The sequence below is a fragment of the Balaenoptera physalus genome, assembly GCF_965194825.1.
Source record: "Balaenoptera physalus genome assembly, chromosome: 10".
In the NCBI taxonomy this organism is placed as follows: Eukaryota; Metazoa; Chordata; class Mammalia; order Artiodactyla; family Balaenopteridae; genus Balaenoptera; species Balaenoptera physalus.
The window spans coordinates 99,737,917-99,762,476 of NC_138889.1; the positions used below are offsets into that span (position 1 = coordinate 99,737,917).

General features: G+C 43.4%; 3 protein-coding genes across 32 annotated transcripts in view; 1 reads left to right on the top strand and 2 right to left on the bottom strand.

Moving 5' to 3' along the window:
• Window positions 1-4,377, bottom strand: part of AMBRA1 (autophagy and beclin 1 regulator 1) — a 180,492-nt gene extending 176,115 nt beyond the window's left edge. For 5 of the 14 annotated variants that reach the window (XM_082410726.1, XM_082410738.1, XM_082410725.1 and 2 more), the window contains exon 1: window positions 3,790-4,373. The gene's annotated coding sequence lies outside the window, so the exon portion shown is untranslated. Of the gene's footprint in view, window positions 1-3,233; window positions 3,545-3,593 lie in introns of those variants that run through there. The other 9 variants (XM_082410734.1, XM_082410733.1, XM_082410735.1 and 6 more) reach the window with 9 other exon arrangements.
• A 1,743-nt stretch (window positions 4,378-6,120) lies between these two features.
• HARBI1 (harbinger transposase derived 1) lies at window positions 6,121-22,497 on the bottom strand. Of its 4 annotated transcripts, XM_082410839.1 has the most exons (4): window positions 22,358-22,493; window positions 21,491-21,839; window positions 20,572-21,390; window positions 6,121-13,528 (listed from the first exon to the last, which is right to left on the bottom strand). In XM_082410839.1, the coding sequence occupies exons 3-4, from the start codon at window positions 21,239-21,241 to the stop codon at window positions 13,149-13,151; spliced, it is 1,050 nt and encodes a 349-aa protein (XP_082266965.1). In that variant the 5' UTR covers window positions 21,242-21,390; window positions 21,491-21,839; window positions 22,358-22,493; the 3' UTR covers window positions 6,121-13,148. The 4 variants fall into 4 exon arrangements, with proteins under 4 accessions (XP_082266965.1, XP_082266963.1, XP_082266964.1 ...); XM_082410837.1 differs by lacking the exon at window positions 21,491-21,839 and having other exon boundaries at window positions 22,358-22,497; XM_082410838.1 differs by having other exon boundaries at window positions 20,572-21,548.
• Window positions 22,498-22,629: 132 nt separating this feature from the next.
• The window catches only part of ATG13 (autophagy related 13), a 50,068-nt gene continuing 48,137 nt past the window's right edge, over window positions 22,630-24,560 (top strand). For 2 of the 14 annotated variants that reach the window (XM_082410774.1, XM_082410776.1), the window contains exons 1-2: window positions 22,751-23,110; window positions 23,477-23,589. The gene's annotated coding sequence lies outside the window, so the exon portion shown is untranslated. Of the gene's footprint in view, window positions 22,649-22,748; window positions 23,111-23,476; window positions 23,590-24,560 lie in introns of those variants that run through there. The other 12 variants (XM_082410785.1, XM_082410786.1, XM_082410787.1 and 9 more) reach the window with 10 other exon arrangements.

Consider the following 24,560-nt stretch of genomic DNA (forward strand, 5'->3'; position numbering starts at 1 on the left):
AACACTCATGTCTACTTTTGTATCCCAGCATCTAATGAGACGTCCATAAATATTTGGTAGATGAACAAAAGTCTGAAAAGGTAAGGGCTGAAACATACAGTCACAATCAAGGAACAGATCCACAAGGTCTGACTGGAATATTTCATACCTCAGGAAAAAACACAGTGCAACAATACTCAATAAACAAAGGAAAAAATTTAGGTGAAGCGAAGATTATCAACTCTAAGAGCGAAGGAAGAGACAGAGAGCAAGTTAGAAAAGACTATGCTAATCTATAAACAAGCCAGGACTAACTGGAATAGAGGGAGTAACATGCAGCACCTAAAACTTCTTTCACTAGCACTTCCAAGGACTTACTCCTTTCCACAAACATGTAGTAAGCTTCTCCAATGCATTTAATGTTTATCACCTTTATCGTCCATGACTGTCAGGCATAATGCTGCCTTCAAAGAAGCAAGCTGTCCAAGAACCCAGATGACATCTGTTCATTGCTGCTGTAAGACAGCATAGAAGTTAACATTTGAAGAGCACTTTATCTTTTCAAAGCAGCTTCATGTATTTTTTTTCTCAACAGAAGTATTACGATAGAAGTACTATCTTTCCCATTCTTTAAATACAGACACATAAAAGCACTCAAAGCCTGGAATTTGAATCCCAGCTCTGCTACATACTTGCTGTGTGATCTTGGACAAATTATTTACTTTCTGTGAGTTCAGTATCCATGGGGAAATTAGTATCTAACTTAAGGGACTGTTATGAGCATTCAGTGAGATTAACACCTGCAAAGAACACGACACAGTAAATGCTCAATAAAGGACAGTAACCTTCCCTATGGCCTCCTTAAATAGTTTGTACAAGATTTCTCAGCTAGTGAGTTGGTAAACCTAGGACTTAAACCCAGGTCTCCTGATTCCTTAATCTGTTTTCTTCTAGCCACATCACTTTGGCAGACTGCCACATACTACTGAGCACATAAATATATTCTGACAATAAGCGATCACAACATTTTTATCTATCAGCAACTAATTTTAGCTTTGAGAAAAAGGGACCAAAAAAAAGATCTAATTAACTTGGGGGCAGAAGAGGTTCGAAAATATAAAATATAAACTACCCCCAAACCGTAGTACAGGTTGTACCATAGCACTTCCGTACAAACAAAAGTTATGACAAGAAACAGAAAGTTCTCTCTGGGTTTATGAGGAACAACTGGAGAAAGAAACGAGCACGACTATGATTCAAGGAACTTAAGGGTATTTTTTTTTGGTAAACCAAACCACTGGGCAAAAAGATTTGCATCCCATTCCAAAATAACTCTATCAGGGCTGAGAAGTATCTTAAAAAAAGAGACCTCAGTGTGCTAACAACAAACTTTTTCTCCAATTCCTTTAAGAGTAAGATAAGTGGGAAGAGTGAGATAAATTGTCAACACAAACTGTCAACATAAACGTTCATGAAGATCCTTGAAGACCATAAATATTTGTTCTGGATTCAGTGTTAATAAGCAGCATAAAGGAGCATGATCAAAAGAATAAAAGTTTCATAAGTATCCTAACACAAGTTGAAAATATTTTGAAAATTATACAGTATAAAACTAAGTTATTACTCTGTTAATAAAAATAACTGATTGTTTTCAAAGTGATATACATAACTAATCTTTTTCAAGTGCTATACATAACTCCTTCTAGGACAAGTTCTAGAAGACATTCGAAGAAGTTCACATCTTTAACAATCCCCAAGAGAAGACAGAATAATTCAGTCACATCCTGAATTTGTAAATTCTGAAAAGAAATGCCAGGAGAGAGCTTGATCTGACTTTGAAAGAACACAAGATTTAACCAAGAAAGGTAAGAGTTGAGTGAATTTCTATCACAAAGCAGGGGAGAAGCTGATAAGAAGCTCTACCCCTCCCCACCAGCACAACCACATTTCTTGTCCTCCTCAATTCAACTTAAACCTCTGCTAATTATTTTCTACAGAAGCATAACAAAATGTTCCCAACATTTCTTCCTGACACTCAGAGCAAATTCCATTTATTATTTAGCATTCATTAGTAGCCACTAAGATACTACACTAACTCTACATTCTATGCAGAACATATCAATCCCCAGAGAGTAATGTCCCTTCCTTCTCTAAATTTTTTCCTCTGCTCTAACTTCTCTTCTACCATAAAAACTTTTCCAGAGAACACACATTCTTAGCCTAACTTCCCAATCTAGATTCTCCATAAAGATAGTCTCATGACTCTTCATGAATCCCCTTCTGGGAGCACTAAGGTCCTGGTAACTAGGAAATCACTCATGATCAAGGGCCCTTCATTTAAATCCTGCTGACCTCACCAAAATAATAATAACAATAATAATAAGGAACAATAATCCTTCCAAAACTCATATGAGAAGTCTAAATCTGTTAAAGAACATAGACTTGTATAGTTTCCATCCAAGGACTATAAATTTAGTCTCTTCTCCCTTAAGAAAGCCTATCTCCTACTGATTCTACATACGTATTGTGGAAATACTTATTCAACCTAGAATGACCTCTACGTTATTTTTTTCAACAAAGAAATTACACAAATTAGAATCATGACACTGAATCCAATGAAAATAAAATGAGTAAGAACATGTAGTCTCCAAAATTTCCAAGCTGGGAGAGAAAAGGAAAACATAATGGAGTTCCCAGAATGCTAACTTTCAATTTAAATATCTCAATATTTGAATGATTTCTACACACAGGCTTTTTAACTCTAGTATATGCAGTAACTAAGCCACTAATCAAATACAAAACTGGTCCGAAAGAGACTCCTTGGGTTTTATTTGGATTCTTCCTAGAAAGCACTCTCTGAGGATAAATATCTGACTTCAAAATCTTGACCATCCTCTGCAGGACGTTAACCACTTAACACCATAGTTGAAAGACTTCCAAAGAGAAACAGGCTGAGGGGAAGGAGGAGAAATAAGTATCAACCAGAAAGCAAAACAGACAGCAAACAAAATTTTCTATCAAGAAACAAAGCAATTTTTTCTTTCTACTCTCGCTAAAATGATACAGACTTTCAAAAGCAAAACCAGCCAAAGATCGCGTGGTCCCTTTACTTCTGCAATCCCCAGTGACGGACTCTATATTCCTGGGAAGGAAGGATCACAGACAATCAAACGGCAAATCACTATGTGGATAAAATGACTGGTAAAGTGGGGGGGGGGGGAAATTGAACTGGTAAACAACAAAAAATGACTTACGGTGCATTTAAAGATCTGTCAGGGCTACGGGGAAAAGTCACGTCCTAGATCAGCCTCAGTTTCCCGACCCAAAAAAGGCGAGAACATGACACTTCGCTCAGAGGAGCCAGAGGGCCCTGTTCCACAAGCCTCCACCTATTCAAAGGCCCCTTCAAAGGCCGGACTCAGCAAGTGTCCCCAGTGCAACTGAGTCATGACACCCGGAGCCTTTGGGGGGTGAAGAGAGAGGAAGAGAGGAGAGCCAAAGCGCGCAAAGCTCTATCCGTTCCTGGAAAGCGACTTTCCCCACACACTGGGGGTACCGACACCCGCCCCAGAGCCAACGTCCCCTCCCTACCAAACCACACCGGGCAGCCCCACCATCTCTGCGTCCTTCCGGCTTCTCCCTCAGTTTCCCGCCGCCTCACCGACCGCGCCCCCGAACGCAGCCGGGTAGTTCCTCCTCTGGCCGTGTCTCCGCTGCCGACCCGCCGCCCACCCGCCGGCGCCAAGGTCTTCTCAACCCGGCGGCGGATGGATGCCGGGCCGGGCCTCCCAGGCTCCTCCCGTGGCCTACCTGAAAGGCGGGAGGGGGCTCAGTTTGCAGCCCAGCGAGTGGACTGAGCCACAGACTAGAAGAGGCAAGGAGGAAGCAAGGGGTCCGCTCTACCGACCAGCGGGAAAAAACAGCCTGAGCGCGGGGCCTGGCGGATAAGTCAGCCTTCCACCCGGCGCCGCCACCACTCGGAAAACATCAAGCAAGAAGACGGCAAAAGATCACCGAAATCACGAACGCCCAGACATCAAAGGAGGAGCGCCCAGGCAATCGTTCAAGGAACTAGAGTCGAGCGTCGAAAAACAGCTTCGCTCCAACTCAAGGTCCGGCTCCTGTCCAAGGCATAAATAAACAAACCCAGATCATAAGCCACGGAGTAAGGCAGACTGGGCTTCTGCCATTTTCTGTGTCAGCTGCCGGCTGTCTAAACTGTTTAGAGAACCCAATTTTTCTTGAGAGTGTTGAAGATCAAGTCATAGTATAGTAACACGTTATCTAACTATAGTTCAGCGACTACCTTATGGACTCTCAGCACTATCCCAACTGAGCAAATTTGACCTTAGTTTCCTCATGAAACAGTGAGGTCAATGAAAAAGATGATAGATAGATAGATAGATAGATAGATAGATAGATAGATAGATAGATAGATAGATAGATAGAGGTATGACAGAGGCACAGAGAGAATGAGAGAATCCAGACTGAGGAACAAAGTGAATAATCTGTATTAAAGCTCCAATTTAGCTCCCATAAGCATAGCAGAGAGAAACTGGAAAATTCAGGGTTCTGTAGTCTGATCTTAAGACAGGAAAAAACAAAAACAAAAATAATACACGTACTGCTTTTCTCTTTTATTTTATTCCAAAGGCCTAGAACCACAGGTGTGCTTCTTAAATAATAACCAAGTCTCTTTCGGTTCTGAACTTAACAAAGTGTGTTGACATTTTTATCATCACAATAGCCTTTTTCTGAAGTCTCTTAGTAGACAGACTACTATGGTCAGCACAAATATGAATTAATATGTTCATCCCAGGCACAATTTAGTAAATCATATAGATCACTACAATATGGGTTACCAACTGTGAGCAATAATAGTTTACCTTACCTCTTTCCTTCAAGGAGGGAGGAGACTTGGAGAGTAAAGGTGTAAAAAGAAAAGATAGTCCCAGCCCTTAAAGAGTATATAATCTAATCAAAGTGAAAGCCCACATTCTTAAAACATTAGCTTTATTTACAATTTATTGTAATTTTTTTAAAATCCTTTAAATTCATGAAAATATTTAAGGAACAACTCATGTATAAAATGTAGGATAGGGCTTCCCTGGTGGCGCAGTGGTTGAGAATCTGCCTGCCAATACAGGGGACACGGGTTCGAGCCCTGGTCTGGGAAGATCCCACATGCCGCGGAGCAGCTGGGCCCGTGAGCCACAACTACTGAGCCTGCGCATCTGGAGCCTGTGCTCCGCAACAAGAGAGGCCACGACAGTGAGAGGCCCGCGCACCGCGATGAAGAGTAGCCCCCACTTGCCACAACTAGAGAAAGCCCTCGCACAGAAACGAAGACCCAACACAGCCATAAATAAATAAAATAAATAAAATTTAAAAAAAAAAATGTGGGATAAGACCAACATCCATAATATGAGGACAAAATGCTTTATTGTCTATCACATTTTTTTTAAATAAATTTATTTATTTATTTTTGGCTGCTTTGGGTCTTCATTGCTGTGCATGGGCTTTCTCTAGTTGCAGAGAGTGGGGCTACTCTTCGTCATGGTGCACAGGCTTCTCATTGTGGTGGCTTCTCTTGTTGTGGAGCATGGGCTCTAGGTGCGCAGGCTTCCATAGTTGCAGCACATGGGCTCAGTAGTTGTGGCTCACAGGCTCTAGAGCACAGGCTCAGTAGTTGCGGCACATGGGCTTAGTTGCTCTGTGGCATGTGGCATCTTCCTGGACTAGGGCTTGAACCCATGTCCCCTGCATTGGCAGGCCCATTCTTAACCACTGCACCACCAGGGAAGTCCCTTGTCTATCACTGTTTTAGAGGATTTTTCAAATGAGTAAACATTATAGCAACATTTATAAAAGCTTAAAAAGAAAGAATTTAACAATCTGCTTCCAAAACATGAAGTTTTAATTTGTTCATGTTCTCATGAAGTCCTTGGAAATATTCTACATAATTTTTCATTTTATTTTATTTTTATTTATTTAATTTTTTGGCCGTGCTGCGTGGCTTGTGGGATCTTAGTTCCCCACCAGGGATTGAACCCGGGTCACAGCAGTGAAAGCACCACGTCCTAACCACTGCACTGCCAGGGAATTCCTCTACATAATTTTTAAAGTTTAAGCAGAGATACAATAGTGTTATTTTTTTGCATTATATTATTTCCCTATTAAAGTCTTTAATAGTTGTTATTTTAAACAATGGCACAATATTCCATTGAGAGGATTTACTGAACATGCTTCCCATTTTGAATATGTATCTTGCTTCCAAACATTTTCTGTGTAATAGGTATTGCAGCTCCTGGAAAGGGGCAGTTATAACCTTATTATTTATGATTAGACTCTACTGCACAGGACTTCCCTGGTGGCACAGTGGTTAAGAATCCACCTGCCAACGCTGGAGACATGGATTCGAGCCCTGGTCTGGGAAGATCCCACATGCCACAGAGCAACTAAGCCCGTGCACCACAACTACTGAGCCCACACTCTAGAGCCCGCGAGCCACAACTACTGAAGCCCGTGTGCCTAGAGCTCGTGCTCCGCAACAGGGGAAGCCACAGCAATGAGAAGCCCACGCACCACAAAGAAGAGTCGGCCCCACTTGCTGCAACTAGAGAAAGCCCACAGGCAGCAACGAAGACCCAACGGAGCCAAAAATAAATAAATAAAATTATTTATTTATTTTAAAAAAATAAGCTACTGCACATAAACAAAAAGAGTAAGGAAACAAGGGGCTTCCCTGGTGGCGCAGTGGTTAAGAATCTGCCTGCCAATGCAGGGGACATGGGTTTGAGACCTGGTCCGGGAAGATCCCACATGCCGCGGAGCAACTAAGCCCGTGTGCCAGAACTACTGAGCCTGCGCTCTACAGCCCGTGAGCCACAACTATAGAGCCCATGTGCTACAACTACTGACGCCCCTGCGCACCTAGAGCCTGTGCTCTGCAACAAGAGAAGCCACCACAATGAGAAGCCCACACACCACAACAAAGAGTAGCCCCCGCTTGCCGCCAACTAGAGAAAGCCCGCGTGCAGCAACAAAGACCCAACGCAGCCAAAAATTAATTAATTAATTTTGAAAAAAAAGAGTAAGGAAACAAGGCAGAGGTTTATTTCTCTGTCATATAAAAGAAATCTAGGGTAAGGTGTGGCCATTCAGCATCAGGGACCAGGCTTCCATCTTGTTGCTGTGACATGTTCAATAAGTGGTTTTTTTGTCTTAGATCCAAGACAGCTGCTCAAGCTCTGTCTACATTCCAACCAGCAGGAAGCTGAAAGAGGAAAGGCATGTCTCCTAGCCATAAGGACACATCTTGAAAATAGCACAGGACATTTCCACTGGCCAGAATTTAGTCACATAGCCACACCTAACTAGGAATTTGTCTTTATCCTGGGAAGCCATGTACCCATGAAAAGTCAGGGGCAAGTGGATTCTAGGAGACGACTAAATAAGCAGTCTGACAAATTCCTAGAGCCAGCTGAGTAGCAGGCAAATAGACTTTGCTTTACTGTTTCCCAGGGCTGAGTTTCTACTTCTAGAATACACGCTTTAGGGAAGCTTCCTTCTTGGGGAGGTTGTGGGGCTTAAGTGTCTAAAGCTACAGCCCTCACTCAAACTTGACCCATACAATGACTTTATTTTGAAACCTTGACTTCAGTGAGGAAAACTAAACAAACTACTTTCGAGGCTATAAGAAGTTTTTGGTTTTTCAAATCTGGAGACATTTATTTTGGGAAAAACACCTGAAGGTTATGCAAATATAAACCTAAAATCAACATCTGAAAACGGAGATGTTTGAGAAACTGAGGCTAGACTGCTCTGTGAAACCATGGAAAAGACGGTTTATTCTGCAGGCAGAGTTGCACCTTTACAGATAAATTTCATTAGAGAAACTGTTTCAAGTGTGACAGTAAACTACTATTTGTTCTTATCAAGTCTATTTGGACAGAAGAGTAGATCACAAAAGATCAGGGGTTGAAACCCTCAAACCTACAGAAATCTTCTCACACTGGAGGAAGACCTGAGAAAAAGAAACCAGGTGGGCAGAAGGAAAGATCATCTTGGGATGTAACACAGAAGCCTACACCTTGGTGTTAAAAACTCAATAACTCATTATTATGTTGATTGTTGATTATTGTATTCTGATAGGATTCTTCTGGAGGAGTCACCTCCCTTGAAGGTAAGAGGATGCTTCCCCTGAAGTAGGGTGACCAACTGTCCCAGATTGCTAAGGACTAAAGGGTTTCCCAGGACACAGCACTTTCCGTGCTAAAACTGCGACAATTGAGGGCAAACCGGGAGAGTTAGTCACCCTAAGAATAAATATAGCCACTGTCAATCACGTGGAAAGAATCTGGAAAGACTAAAACCAGGGAACTTCCCTGGTGGTGCAGTGCTTAAGAATCCGCCTGCCAATGCAGGGGACACGGGTTTGAGCCCTGGCCTGGGAAGATTCCACATGCCGCGGAGCAACTAAGCCCGTGCACCACAACTACTGAGCCTGCGCTCTAGAGCCCGCGTGCCACGACTACTGAAGCCTGCGCGCCTAGAGCCCATGCTCCACAAGAGAAGCCACCGCAGTGAGAAGCCTGTGCACCACGATGAGGAGTAGCCCCGCTCACCACAACTAGAGAAAGTCTGAACACAGCAACGAAGACCCAAAGCAGCCAAAAATAAAAATATATAAATAAAGTAATTAATTTTTAAAAAATGACTAAACCAGGAATGAGGATTGGGACTTATTGACCTGGGGGAATTGCCTGTGATAGAGGGTGAAGGGAGGGAAAAGGAGAGAATGGGAGGAGACTGTTCCTTATCTTGCTCTGGGCTCTGAGAAACCTACCACATTGGGTGGTAGGAATCAGGCCTGAACCTAAGATGAGATTCTGTAGCAGTACCATGAGTCATCTTATTACGAAGTCCAGGAAGAGGAGTTAGGCCTTGAGCAGCCAAAATGATGAGCCACTTGTAGGTGTTTTTTTGGTTTTTTTTTTTGCGGGGGGCCATGCCAAGCTGCTTGTGGGATCTTAGTTCCCCTGCCAGGGACCAAACCTGCGCCCCCTGCATTGGAAGCATGGAGACTTCTTTTTCTTTTAAATTTATTTATTTTATTTATTTATTTTTAGCTGTGTTGGGTCTTTGTTGCCGAGCGCGGGCTTTCTCTAGTTGCAGCGAGCAGGGCTACTCTTTGCTGCCGTGCGCAGGCTTCTCATTGCTGTGGCTTCTCTTGTTGCGGAGCACAGGCTCTAGGCGCGCAGGCTTCAGTAGTTGTGGCGCTCGGGCTTAGTTGCTCTGCAGCGTGTGGGATCTTCCCGGGCCAGGGCTCAAACCTGTGACCCCTGCATTGGCAGGCAGATTCTTAACCACTGCGCCACCAGGGAAGTCCCCACTTGTAGGTTTTGCGTTGCAATTCTATTGTTCTTTAGTAGCCTGGTCTCATGGCACTGTGGGATAATGTACACACTTTGGGTTGGACGGTAAAGGTAGAAGCTGTGTAGTGATGTAGGAGCAGCCCAGGGAAGAGGAGAGATCCCAGAACAGCAGGTAACCATTCACAGAACCATAGCAGGCTTTTCCTTCTCTGGAATTATTTATATAGGGTAAATTTCTAGTGGTGGAATTTGTCAATGGATTGAAATGTATGAACATTTTAAGACTCTAGAATGGCATGGCAATCAGCCCTTCTATAAAGACAGCTGTATATGTAAGGGTTAGAAAAAGTCTCAACAGACTGAAATTGAATGTTTTGCTGGGCAAACATGGAGACTCCTTTCCAAAAGACTTTTTGAAATTTACCAGCCTGTGATTTCAAGGTCTACTTTTCTTGTTCCTGTTTAATATCAAGAGATCTCATACCTCCTATTTGATTATCACGAAGTAGGGTCTTAGATGGTAGTCACATTAAAAAAAAAAAGCCTGTGAATTTTATGTGGTTAGGTTCCTGGGGTGTCCCCAGCCTTAAACTAGTATTTTTTCTTCCTTCCTGCATTGCCATTTTTACTTAATTCTGAGTCCGTTATCTCTTATATCCACAATTTTGTAAAATCTGGGTGGGATCTAGGGAGCAAAAGGGACCTGAGGATATATGCATGCACAGTGGTTAAAACTCCAATTTCTTATTTTCTTGACCTCTTCTTAACTTCCCTTCCACTGTCAGGGAAATCAACTGTTAAGCTCAGTTCTTGAGTTTCCAGTTTATTATTTCAGGTAGGGATACAATTGTAGTATGTCTATTATCTATCTAGCCTCTATTTTATTCCTCCCTATCTCTTATACTTTTTCATATATGATCCCATTAAAATTGTGTCTTGTTTCTTTGTCCCTAAATTAGATTAACTTGCTATAGATCCTTTACAGTCCAAGAAAGGAGCTCCGTCTCTGTTTAGTTCATTTTAAACTAAGAATATGTTTATGGTCCCTCTTTTGTATAATTTGGAATTGGTAAACCGCTGATAACCCAATATTGTGGTTTTCCCTTAATACATCCTGGGACTTTTGCTGTCTTGGAACAGCTAAGGGCAAATCTGGAAAACTCCTATGCTGGCCAGATGGAATCATCTACGGGAAGATGAGGCTTACATAAGACAGGTGAAATCCTTGACTTTGTCCCAAAGCTATACCAGGAAGATACTATAAATCCAAAATAAGGACCTCAAGAGAAGACTTCTCAGGCACCTGTAAAAAGCCCCTATAAGCAAACCCTTGGCAATTTGGAAATACAGATCGTGATCCCTCCCCTAGGTCATTCTGAGGAAAGTGTAACTGGACTGAAAAAAAAATCCTGGCCTATAAAAATCCAGGTCGAAAGGAGATTAAAGGAATAGATTTTAACAGTTACTCTGTGGAATTATTAGGAAATAAAATGCTCCCAGGGAAAAACACTTCCAGCCAATGTTCAGTCTGTTCAGCACTTAGAAATTATCTTTGGTGTGCAAGTAACAGGCTTGAAATTGCTAATGAATTCTCCCCCAGACTGTCCCTCCCACTGAGGCTTCATGTCACCATCTAATGAGTTAAGTTGTGAAAACCCCAATTTTCCTTTAATGTGTTTTTTTTTTTTTTTTTAAGTAGAGGGAAGGATTTATTTATTTATTTATTTATTTTTGGCTGTGTTGGGTCTTCGTTTCGTGCGAGGGCTTTCTCTAGTTGCAGCAAGCGGGGGCCACTCTTCATCGCGGTGCGCGGGCCTTTCACTATCGAGGCCTCTCTTGTTGCGGGGCACAGGCTCCAGACGCGCAGGCTCAGTAGTTGTGGCTCACGGGCCCAGTTGCTCCGCGGCATGTGGGATCCACCCAGACCAGGGCTCGAACCCGTGTCCCCTGCATTGGCAGGCAGATTCTCAACCACTGCGCCACCAGGGAAGCCCGAATGTGGTTTTTGAAAGCTAAAATGCTAGGCACTTTCCAAGATTACACTCCACCTTGCCTCTTAAGATGCACGGGTGGCAGTATGCCTTTCCTCATGCAGTACTCATAATAGAACCAAAACTTTAGAGGGAAAAATACCCATCTCAGGAAACTTGGAAAGACTGTGAGAGTTAAAATATTGCCTTATCAGGGAGACAAAGCAAGCTCGGGTCACAGGTTAAACTTTACAAAGAAAAAAAAACATAACAGGGCACCTCTATTGCACAATGAATAGAACAAAAGTTTCCAGTCACCTCTTCATTGTCCACTCCCATCTCGGCAATATCACTGCACTTGTTAAGCTCAACCTCCTGCCAAATGGACCCACTCCTTACAGAGTAGGATGATGATGGAAAATAGCATTTGGAGTAGAAATAAACAGCAGATAATAATCCATAATTGTTTTTAATCTTGTGGATGAGTCACTTTCAATTAATTTCTAAATTTCTTTTGTCATCAGCTGTTCATTTCTTTACTTTGAAAATCACCAGATTAACACTGCCAAAGGCAGGTAGGAAATGATCCATGAGGACAATTCAGAGGGATCACATGGGTGAATGGCTGAGAAACTGGGAACAAAACAATCCTCAGGAAAGTCTCTGTTTTGTCCCAGCAAAGGCACCAATGTGTGAACCTAATTCACACTTTCATTATTCCAATCAGGTTATTTTTATATCAGTATAATTTTAGAATAAGACTTGGTGGAGGATTATTTATTTCCTGAGAAATTCTGTCCATCACTTCGCACAGAAGATATTCAAGTAGGTCTAACTCCAAAATTCATTTCAAACCAAGAAATTATATTCCTTTTACCTCTCCTTTTTAATACATGTCTTCTGTATCCCCTAAACTTTCTTTCTGAACAAGGAATTTCAAAGCAGAATGGCCAAAAAGACATCCTAACATCATGGTCATAAGAAATGTGATCTATTTAGATGTGGACTGTCTAAACCTGGGTGAATTTCCTTTGCCCATCAATCTATCAGGGTCTTTAGATCCCCTGTAAAGTGTAAGCTTGCTGTTTTGTCTCTATTTGACTTGTCTTCTTGAAGCTGATTGAATTCTTAAACCCATTTAGCCTTTAGCTCCGACTCAGGGTTGGAAGTAAGAGATTGGAGTCCAGATGTTCTCCATGGGAACTAGGTCCAAGTCACAGCTCAGTTATTACAGACAGAATTAAGATGGAGGTTTTGGACTGTCCCTAACCTCCTCTTAAAGACACAAAGCTGAAAAATCACATTAGTAGCCATTTATTTATGTCAGAAGACCATTTCCCAACTGAAATTTACTCTTCACACTTGCCTCAGATTATGCCTATATAGGTAGTAAAGTAGAAAAGCTAAAATACCATCCAAGTCTTTCAGGACAAATATTGTTTTCTTTTGAAGTCTCTAGATAACTGAAACAAAGTGTTCTGGCTGTCTAGATGCTATTTTTCCCTTTGCTTTGATTTTGTAAGCACGATATAAATGTCTGCAACCAGGGAACTTTCAAATGAGTGAGTGGTGCTAACCTGGTGTTCAATGGATAGCAGAGAACTGTTGTCTCGGAGGTTTTGGTTTAGTTAATAAACTTGCAAATGAATCGAGATATTCTGGCCTAGCCTCAACCTTTCTAAAACACGCAGATTAAATGTCAGTTTGTGACAAGTGTCCACATGCTCAGTCACGCTAGATGATGGAACTGTGTAGGGGGTGGTGAGAGGGAAAGTTTGTCACAGCTCCTTCTGGAAAGCCTCCCTCCTCCCCATCTTCCACATTAGCTGAAGTGAGTGAGCATCAACTCCTGACGGATACGGTCAGCCTCCAGGTCCAAGGACTCCATGTGCTCGGACTCTTCCTCAGGAGGCTGTTCCACGGGTCCTGTCCCTGGAGAGGACCAGACATCCATCCCATGTTCCAGGGAGATGTTGTGGAGGACACAGCAGGCCAAGATGATGTGGCTGGACTTCTCCGGTGAGTACTGCAGTGCCCCCTTGGATCCATCCAGGCAGCGGAATCGGGAGCAGAGGGTTCGGAAAGTCTTCTCCATCACACTGTGAGTTGCAGAATGGGCCATATTATAGCGATATTCGGCTGGAGTTTCAGGAATGTGAAGTGGGGTCATAAGCCAGGTGCGGAGAAAGAAGGAACTGTCACCTGTGGGGAAGGCCCAAAGACATCACAGATGTTTATAACTGAAATACAAACAAAAAGGAAAATCCAGGAGCCTGTACAGAGAATGGACAAGAAAATGCAACAGCTTCTGGAGCCAAAGCACACCAGGGAAATGAAGAGGGAAATGATGTGGTAAAGAGCCCACAGCTAGTCACGAGCAGGAAGACTAGAGTGAGTCTTGGCTGGGAATACCCTTGGTTAAAACCAACAGAGAAAAAAGCTGACGCGGCTAAAGAAAGCTAAGTCTGAAAGAACGTAGGACAGAGGTGAAGGCACTGGAGGAAATGAAATTCCTGGATTTTCTTTTTTTGGCCGTGATGCACTGCTTGCGGGATCCTAGTTCCTTGACCAGGGATCAAACCCGGGCTCCCAGCAGTGGAAGCGCAGAGTCCCAACCACTGGACCTCCAGGGAATTCCAGGATTTTCTGAATTCAGAGATATTGTTCTTTAATTAAAAGTTAATAGGGATTCCCTGGTGGCGCAGTGGCTAAGAATCCGCCTGCCAATGCAGGGGACAAGGGTTCAAGCCCTGGTCCGGGAAGTTCCCACACGCCACGGAGCAACGAAGCCCGTGCGCCACAACTACTGAGCCTGCACTCTAGAGCCCGCGAGCCACAACTACAGACGCCCACGTGCCTAGAGCCCGTGCTCCGCAACAAGAGAAGCCACCGCAATGAGAAGCCCACGCACCGCAACGAAGAGTAGCCCCCGCTCGCCGCAACTAGAGTAAAGCACACACGAAGCAAGGAAGACCCAACGCAGCAAAAAAAAAAAAAAAAAAAAAAAAGTTAATAGAAACTATCACATAGCAAGCCAATCTTCAAAATCTCTAAAGAGCGAGAGTGCAAGAGAGAAAAAGAGAATTCTGCCAGGAGACCTCAAAACACTTATGAGGAAAAATCTCTGACTTTACTATTAAAATGTCAGGTCTGAAAGCACTACCTAGGAATTTCAGAGTATTTCATAGACAATAATCATTCATTCTCCCAGTGCTAAGAAGAATAAGAGAAAATTCCCAGCAGAGATCAGAACTCAGGTGTTCTGCCTTCCTAGATATTACATTCATTAGAACCATGCCTTTGTAATAGAGGAACAGGTAGAATTTCACATTAACAAGGAGAGCATAAATATAAAGATGCAAATAGTAATAAGGATAAAGAAATAAAATCAGAAGTCAATTAAAATAATATACACAAGGCATTTCCCTTAAGTGACTTCTTTATGGAATAATCCTGGGAAGTGCTAAAACCAAAACAAAACTGGGGTGCAATGTCCCATTACAATAGTACAATGTTTCTATAATGTTTAATTGTCCTGACACTAAATCTGGAAGATGAAATGTCTCAGGGGAACAACCCCTTAGAAATTTGAGACAAATAGACCTGAGGAATACCAACTTGTATAGTTGCTGTGTTCCTCACCCACCATCAATTTCAGTAAATAGTTATGGATTGTTCAGAGAGTGCTAGGCACTGTTCCAAACATATAGCACTCCTTTCTTTTAGGAGCTTACATTTCTTTTTTTTCTTTTTTTTTGGCCACACCATGCAGCTTGTGGGATCTTAGTTCCCTGACCAGGGAGTGAATCCCGGCCCGTGGCAGTGAAAGAGCCAAGTCTTAACTACTGGGTCGCCAGGGAATTCCCCATGGGTTAACTTTATTTTATTTTTAAAATTTATTTATTTTTGGCTGCTACTCTTCATTGCGGTGCATGGGCTTCTCACTGCAGTGGCTTCTCTTGTTGCGGAGCACAGGCTCTAGGCATGCGGGCTTCAGTAGTTGTGGCACGTGGGCTCAGTAGTTGTGGTACATGGGCTTAGTTGCTCCGCAGCATGTGGGATCTTCCTGGACCAGGGCTCGAACCTGTGTCCCCTGTGTCGGCAGGCGGATTCTTTTTTTTTTTTTTAAATATTTATTTATTTATTTGGTTGTGCCGGGTCTTATTTATTTATTTATTATTTATATTTATTTTTGGCTGTGTTGGTCTTCGTTTCTGTGCGAGGGCTTTCTTCAGTTGCGGCAAGCGGGGACCACTCTTCATCGCGGTGCGCGGGCCTCTTCACTATCGTGGCCTCTCTTGTTGCGGAGCACAGGCTCCAGACGCGCAGGCTCAGTAGTTGTGGTTCACGGGACTAGTTGCTCCGCGGCATGTGGGATCCTCCCAGACCGGGACTCGAACCCGCGTCCCCTGCATTAGCAGGCAGATTCTCCACCACTGCGCCACCAGGGAAGCCCGGCAGGCGGATTCTTAACCACTGTGCCACCAGCGAAGTCCCAACTTTATTTTTATTTTTTAATTTTTTTAAAAGGGAAGAGAGATTCCCAAGAGGGTCAATACTGTTTAACCCAAGCCCTTTTTTTTTTTTTTTAGATTTTTTTTTTCTTTTAATTAATTAATTAATTTATTTTTATTTTTATTTTTGGCTGTGTTGGGTCTTCGTTTCTGTGCGAGGGCCTCCTCCAGTTGCGGTGAGCGGGGACCACTCTTCATCGCGGCGCACGGGCCTCTCAGTGCCGCGGCCTCCTTGTTGCGGAGCACAAGCTCCAGACGCGCAGGCTCAGCAGTTGTGGCTCACGGGCCCAGTCGCTCTGCGGCATGTGGGATCCTCCCAGACCAGGGCTCGAACCCGTGTCCCCTGCATCGCCAGGCAGACTCTCAACCACTGCGCCACCAGGGAAGCCCCCAACTTTATTTTAAATGCAATTTTTTAAATTTAAAAAATTACTGAGATATTGACATATAACATTGTATTAGTTTTAGGTATACTGGATTAACTTTAAATATCTGAGATGGCTCACAAAATTTTCAAATTGTATATTTAGCTGACTTTTTTCCTCCTAAGTACAACCTATTTTAATTGAACTCATCCCTACTAAATACTGAATTTTAGAAACTGATGTTGTAAATAATAATGAAAATAATATCTATGACTTGTCCAATCCCAACTCCATTAGGCAGATACTATTGAACTCATTTTACAAATGAGAAAATAAAAATAAACGTCAGCCATCCTTTGATACATTAGGCACAGGAAGAGGAAGGAGCTAGTCACTACATACTAATAATGTCAGACTCAAAGTCATTAAAACAATGGTATAATGCTGTAAAAGAGAGTAAGAAAAACATTTAAGATGAATACCAAAACAAAGAGATACTAGATATTTGTTAAACGTCTCTTAAGAAACAGTATGAGCCTTAATTGGGAAGACATACTAGACAAGCTAGTTAATGTAGACCTCTTATAAAATGCTCCATCATCATTAACTGGTTATAATCCAAGCACCACTGGAAGACAGACACTCAGGAGGGGATTAGGATCAGAATTCCTAAACAGACTACAATTGCTTACATGATCAGTCATCCAAGAGACATTCTGGCAGATCTTACCCAAAGCTGCTTAACAAGACTAGCCCAAGAGCTGAAGAAATAACTCAGGCTGAATTGTTTGTAGGAGCAGGTACATCTAGAGAAGAGGAATTAGGTGATGCCCTCTGAAGGGGCATACGAGAATGAGGACATGAAGGGATGACACCCAAGATGAAAATATGCTAAACAAACAAACCAAAAAAAACAAGGGGGAATCACAGCTAGTTCTAGGTTTGGCAAATCTAGTACCATGCCACAAATCTGATGGTGTTCTTAAGATACAATCAACCATCTTCTTTTTTTTTTTTTTTTGCTGCGTTGGATTTTCGTTGCTGCACGCAGGCTTTCTCTATTTGTGGCCAGCAGGAGCTACTCTTCGTTGCGGTGCGCGGGCTTCCCATTGCGGTGGCTCCTCTTTGTGGAGCACGGGCTCTAGGCGTGCAGGCTTCAGTAGTTGCAGCATGCAGGCTCGGTAGTTGTGGCTCATGGGCTCTAGAGCGCAGGCTCAGTAGTTGTGGTGCTCAGGCTTAGTTGCTCCGCGGCATGTGGGATCTTCCTGGACCAGGGCTCGAACCTGTGTCCCCTGCATTGGCAGGCGGATTCTTAACCATTGCGCCACCAGGGAAGTCCCACAATCAACCATCTTATCTCCCTCTCTCTTTTAACATCTTGTCATTCCTTATAATCCTGCCAGTCTTCCCTACACGTCCAGACCAGTGTTTTCCAAACATCTATTCATTACAAATTATCTAGGGCACGTGTTAAAAATGATGTCTTCTTTTCTTGAAGATTCTCATTCCTGAAGTTTGAAGTGGGGCCCAGAAGTGTACATCTTAAGTAAATTTCCCAGATAACTCTTTTGATCTGGAAAATTTGTGAAACACTATACTAGTTAAGGGGTCTTCAAACTAGTTTGCCTGTTATGGCTCATGGAGGAATTCCAAGGGGTCTTCAAACTAGTTTGCCTATTACGGCTCATGGAGGATTTCCAAGGGGTCTGTGTTAGAACTGATAGTACTAACGGAGTCGATTTCCACATCATCAACTTCTGTGGGTATACTTTCCCAGCATCATTAGTGCCTAGCGTGTGGCCTGGTACCAAAACTGGCCTTAGTAAACATTTGTTAAATGTTGTTGCAATATCCATCTCTTCCACTTCCACTATTTCTGTAAAGAGGGCAATCATAAAAATAAATAAAAATTTGTCCGAATTTTTACTTATTTTCAACTATGTCCTGTAAACAACTAACAAACTACTTTAAAGTCATAATTCCAACTGAATCTGGGGTCCCAAGGTGTGAAGGAAAAGAAAATCAGTAATTCATACATGACCTTGAAGTCCTAACAAAAGGATCATTTGCCAAATAGAGTAACTCCTCATATGATCCAGTTTAAAACATAAACACAAATGACACAGATGTTCTCTGCTTAATTTCCTCTTCTGTGAAAATGTTGATATTAGAGTTTAACTCCTTAAGAGTTTTTATAAGGATTAAGTGAGATAATCCAATGCAAAGTGCTTACAAGATTGCCTGACAAATTCTAAGTGCTCAATCATTTTTAGCTGGCTTTATTTATTTTTAAATGAGAAACAATGTGTTTTAAATTTATTTATTTATTGGCTGCATTGGATCTTTGTTGCTGTGCACGAGCTCTCTCTAGTTGCAGCAAGTGGGGGTTACTCTTCATTGCGGTGCGCGGGCTTCTCATTGCAGTGGCTTCCCTTGTTGTGGAGCACGGGCTCTAGGCGCGTGGGCTTTAGTAGTTGCGGCATGCGGGCTCGGTAGTTGTGGCTCGCGGGCTCTAGAGTGCAGGGTCAGTAGTTGTGGCGCACGGGTTTTGTTGCTCCGCGGCATGTGGGATCTTCCTGGACCAAGGTTTGAACCCATGTCCCCTGCATTGGCAGGCGGATTCTTAAACACTGCGCCACCAGGGAAGTCCCCTTAGCTGGCTTTAGAGTTAGGGTACCAAAGTGATTTTGCAAGAAATCAGCTTGGAACCCAGGTACTTCCCCAGCTGTGGAAGAAGTAGTTGGATGAGACACTTGCAAACAGTCTTCCCTTCACTTCTTGGTGGGAGTTGTATGAAAATGGAATTTGAAAGTTCAGAGTAGGCAAAAGGTGGGATTAAGACAAAGGTCCAGTAGGGTAACGAGAAGGTGGGGCACTGACAACAGTGTGTAGAAGCAACAACTGAAGAAAATCAGTTAAGTTCCAAGATGTTACCCATGGTACCCTGGCAGCTCTAAACCAATCAGTGTGACAGCAGTCTCTTCTCCTCACTTGGAACAGTGGGCGGGGGTGGGAGGGTTCTTTTTTTTTTGGCTGCCCAGTGTGGCATGTGGGATCTTAGTTCCCTGACTAGGGATCAAACCTGTGCCCCCTGCAGTGGAAGCGTGCAGTCTTAACCACTGGACCGCCAGGGAAGTCCCAAGGGGAGGTTTTTCTTTAACTGCCAGTCAGCACATTAAAGAGAAAAATTCCTGAGTGTTTATTACATGTAAAACACTGTGTTATGAGCATGTGCAGTGCAGACATGATTAGTGGCCTTAAAGAGAGGTCTTCCAATCCTTAATGTGCCTTCATCTCCCACATAACACGTTGTGTACAAGATAACCCTTGTACTGTTGCTCACATAGAATGGTGCTTTAAAAAAAAAAAAAAAGAAAACAAAAAAGAAAGCTGCCAGGCTCAAGGGTTTTATCACTGTTAACTAACTGTATTCCTCCCAGCTCTACAGTCACATCAGTTTGCACTGCTCAGTACTGAATAGGTTCTTGTCCTACTCAGATCATTAAGCCGGCTTTCCGAGGGCACTCAGGCAAACAGATCTATGAAGTGAGTTTCCATAAGAACTGTATAAACGCACTGTCTACTATCATTTTCATATAGATATCATGGTGACAATCACCAATGGCAAAAATAATACATTTGCACAATACTTTAGAGTGAACTTTCATATATATTCCCTAATCCTAACAATAGGTATTACTGCCATTGGCATTATTTTCACCATTTTACAGATGATAAAAATTAAGGCTCAATTGTATGGATGTACTATATTTAACCAGATCTGCATTGATAAGTATCTTGGCTATATTTAAGGGGAATGCTTTTGTAGGGTTGTTGTTGCTATTGTTGTTTGTGAGTACAAAACACTGCTGCGATGCAAATGCCTGTAATTTTGTTTTACATATTTCTGAACATGTACCTCCAAGAAGAGCTGGGTCAAATTGTATGTTTTTAAATGTTAACAAGTGTCCTTTAAATGTTGATTTAAAAATATTAAGGCTGGGGATTTCCCTGGTGGTCCAGTGGTTAAGACTTTACCTTCTAATGCAGAGGGTGTGGGTTACATCCCTGGTCAGGGAGCTAAGATCTCACATGCCTCGAGGCCAAAAACCCAAAACATGAAACAGAGGCAATACTGTAACAAATTCAATAAAGACTTAAAAACAAAAAACAAAAAACATTACTTCTGTTTCAGTTCTGCTAAAAAAAAAAAAAAAAATTAAGGCTAAGAGAGTTCTCATCTGAGGTTGTGTTTAAAATAGAACAGGACTGAGTCTCAGGTCTATAGACCCCTGTATTTCATTCTACTCTGCCCAAACTTTTTTCTATAGTTACAAAAATGAAGCATTTACACCTGCAGACTTACCAAGCAGCCAGCTCTCTTTGTGCATCCCAGCTTCAAACTGACTGCTGAGAGAAGACTGCTGTAGCACAGCACAGTCCTGGAGGCTCCCCGGCCAGTTTGTCTCCACAGTCATCAGTGCCCCTCTGATGTCACACACCATGAGGCAGTTTAAAGAATGAAGACCTTTGCGGTTCACATAGGAAAGGTCTTCAGCATTTGGTGCCTTGATTGCCACATGGATACAGTCAACCACCCCTATGACCCCTGGCATCCCTGCCAACCCATAGAATTCATCCTTCAGAGCCTGCACGGAGGCTTCATCAGCTGGAAAGCGGATGAACTGTGAAGCTCTTTCCACAAGCGCTTCGGTGACATTGGCAACACATCGACTCATAGATGCCTGACTGATTCCAATAGCATCTCCCATCCGAGTCTGGAAAGAACCTGAGGTATAGAAGCCCAGTGCTGCAAGGATCTGTGTCTCTGGGCTAATAGCCCTGGATCTCTGAGTAGGTCTAGAAAGACTCGCCCCCAAGAGCTCCACCAAGTAATAAATGAACTGTCGAGGAAACCCATACATGGACATCAAGTATTCATCTGTCACATCATCCAGCTTAAAGCGGTCCAATGTCCGGTGACCTCGGCCATATAGCAAGAGATCACAGTCAAGTACTGTTATTGGTATAGCCATGGTACATGTAACTGTTGTCTCTCCTTCCCTCTGCTACTTTTCCTGAACTCTTCCCACTGAAGATGTTGGTGCAAGAAGGTATTTAAGGAAGTGTCAGAATTCAACAGCTAACCATCATTTAAATGGCTCTGGCATTTATAATCTTCTCTCTGTAAAGGTTAAAGAAAAAAACAAAAAACATTAGAAACCTACCAAAGACTTTAAAGTGATTCAGGGGCTTCCCTGGTGGTCCAGTGGTTAAGACTTCACCTTCCAAGGCAGGGGGTGCGGGTTTGATCCCTGGTGGAGGAGCTAAGATCCGACACGCCTTGCGGCCAAAAAACCAAAAACATTAAAAAAAAAAAACAAACAAACCCAGAAGCAGTATTGTAACAAATTCAATAAAGACCTTAAAAGTCATCCACATCAAAAAAAAAAAAAAAAAAGTGATTCAAAGGCTACAACAGATCCTTTTCTCAAATTTCCATTTTGTTCAAAAGGTGCTATAACTGTAACTCGGTTTTTCTCCACTAACTCATGGCTGCACAACAGGCTTGCTTCGGTTTGAAAGAGAATGGGAGCTGAATTTTGGTGGCTCATTTAATGCCTGGCATTTGAACTGGGAAGAACAAAAGATTAATGGAGGTGATGGCATAATTATCCACAAAGTAAAAGAGGTCTGCTCCTAACTATACAGGCCACGAAGCAGCTGACGTAAGTCATAGCTACCCAGGACAGGGATTAGTCACGGCAGGATTCATTACCCAAAGCCCTCTGGCTCCACCTGATAAGTAAGTGGTAAGAGACGGAGGCGGGGAGGGGCGGAGTGTCGTTGTTCAAACTAGTCTAACAAGGGAAGAAGGGGCAAAAAACCGCCCACGACCCAGGCTGGTAGACGGAGATTCTGTGTTGTAACAAAAGCCTTTCCCCTCACCCCAAGAAATCCAAATCGTGAGGCTGAGGGCTAGGAAGTAGGGAAGACCAGACGGGTTGGAAGGAAGGCGCAAAAGAAGAGGCTGGGAGAGCTAGGGCTGAGAGGACACTCCACCTCTAAGGCTTTTAAAAAGATGTCTTAGAAATGGATACGGAAGTGTGGTTGCCCCGACCACTCAAAGTCAGCCGAGGCCGCTCACCCACCTCTCGGCGGCTGCCAGGTTACCAGCCGCACTTCCCACCCAACCAGCCGTGTCCGGCCCTCCTCCGGAACCGGCGGCCGAGCACAAGCCGCCACGGGGCTCTGTGTAGGCACCGCCCTCCCGCGTCACCGCCCACCCCAAGCCGCGTCCTTACCGCAGCTGCCGCCGAGACCTGCGATTCGCCGGTGCACATTCCACACACGGCCCAAAGGTTCACGCTCTTTCAAAGACCGCCTCTTTACGCCTTTGTTTTCTGAGACGCTTGAAGAGATTGGTGAATCAGACTTACATGGTAAGGAAACCAGTTTTTATGGGAACGTCAAAGAGGAGAGAGATTAAGTAGGTCATCCATAGTGTGCCGAAAGTGCGGCTGAGGTTAGATAGCTGTATTTCCCCCATAGCCCTCTTCCTCCCCCCCGCCGTCACCGAAGCGGATGAAAACAAACAGTGACGATGGCGGCGCCGGGAAGCGACCGGCTGCTGGGCTGAAGGCAGGAGTGATCACTTGAGCTGTGAGGGAAGCCCTGAAGAGCGTCTGTAGACGTGAGTGCGACAACTCGTGCAGTCTTGGGAACGAAACTCCCGGGGCCTGCGAGCCACGAGGCTCCTGAGGCGAGAGGTATTATCTGCGACCCGTGCTGTCAGTGCAGCTCCGGAGCGCGGAGCTCTCAGCCAGGAGGCGCAACTGGCCGGCCCCAGGCCCCGGCCTCCGTAATGAGAGCCCCGAGCCACTCTCTGTGTTGCAGCTTCACAGGTACTAACTTTAGGGGGGATACCCCCGGATCTCTCAGCGCCCCCGGGTGGGAGGCTGTGGACCTGCGGCCTGCGGCCTGTCGGGTACGTCCTGGCGAAGCCGAAGCCTACTAGCTGTAGGTCGGTCCCCTAAGCTTTCTTTGGGAAGTCGGGTTACTGTAGGCTTCATTGGCCCTTGATCATTCCCAGTCCTTACAGAGATCCCCGGAGCTTTCGACTCTGCTTTCTCAGCTCTTTGGGTTAAGTCGTAAGGCTTTTTGGAAGGAATTTGTGGGCCCATAACTCTGTGGTTGGGTACCAGTATGAATGAGATAGGTTTTCATTCAATCAAGATTTGTTGAGTGCCAAATATGTACTCCGCGTGTAGGTGAGGGTGACTGTTGACTAGTGAAAAAAGGGACCCAAGGTTCACGACTCTCTTACTGGCAGTGGAATGACCTGTGGAAACCTGCGATCCATTCTCATTAAGTAAATCTCTGGGTAAGTGGCTAAGCACCTTCTTGGATTCATCACTAACTCATCTCAGTTTTCACTTTCTCAGTCAGTTATTTACCAAGTTTTTCTGGTCAATTCAGTGTAGCGTTTCACTTTTAGTATTCCTTCCTCTCTGGCCATCCCACAGCCAGAGAGAGAGGGGTGGAGGGCGGGGGAATGGATGTGAATGAACGAATATTTAAAGAACAAAAGTGCCTATTTTTTCATTACACTTACTTTAAAAGTCATCTCCTAAGGTGGAAGAATTTATTGAACACCTTCAGTGGGAGATGTGCAATAATAAGAAACAACAGATCCTTTCTTTACACTAAATTAACTCCAGGTTATTGTGTGTTCTTTTATGTGTTAGTCCTTTCATGTGTGGATATCGTGGCTCCAATTAAATTATACGTTTTCGTTTGTTTCTTTCAACTCCATTTTTCAGCCGAGCAGAAGTCTTGTAAGTGCTTGTGGAAGGGAATCCTGAGTTAATATTTTTCATACCCAGGGGATGATGAATAAGTGATGAAGCAAATGTCATATATATTGATCTGTATAGTAAAATGCATGTAGTTAATTCTCTCACTGTTTTCAAATTGTACCCCTTTGGGTTGGAAGTTAAGACGGCTATGGCAACTTCTGAGATTTACATTTCATAAAAATTGCTGTTTCTTTACTTACACCTAACAGTTCTTATTATTTGTATTTTTTTTCCCCTCAAGTGGTTATTAGGATCTGCAAAAACTGCAGGTCTTCAGCTACTAAATACTCCAAATTATATTGTTTTATTTAAGGACTAAGAATCAGCTGGACACAATTCAGTCCTACCATATACGCGTACTGGAATTGTACTACTGTATGGAGGTGGGGGCAAGAAATCTCTTTTTTTCCATTGTCTTTCCTGCTTGCATCCACCCAGGTGCATCAGCTTATGACCTCCATGACTCAGAGCAAGGTGTCCATAGCCTAAATGCAAA

Bases quoted from the DNA above. Each gene is read 5' to 3' on its own strand.
- HARBI1 (XM_082410837.1), bottom strand. From the start codon at position 21,241: ATGGCTATACCAATAACAGTACTTGACTGTGATCTCTTGCTATATGGC. The intron at 13,529-20,571 runs GTAAGTCTGCAG...CCTTCCCCACAG, and splicing joins CAAAGAGAGCTGGCTGCTTG to GTGACAGTTCCTTCTTTCTC.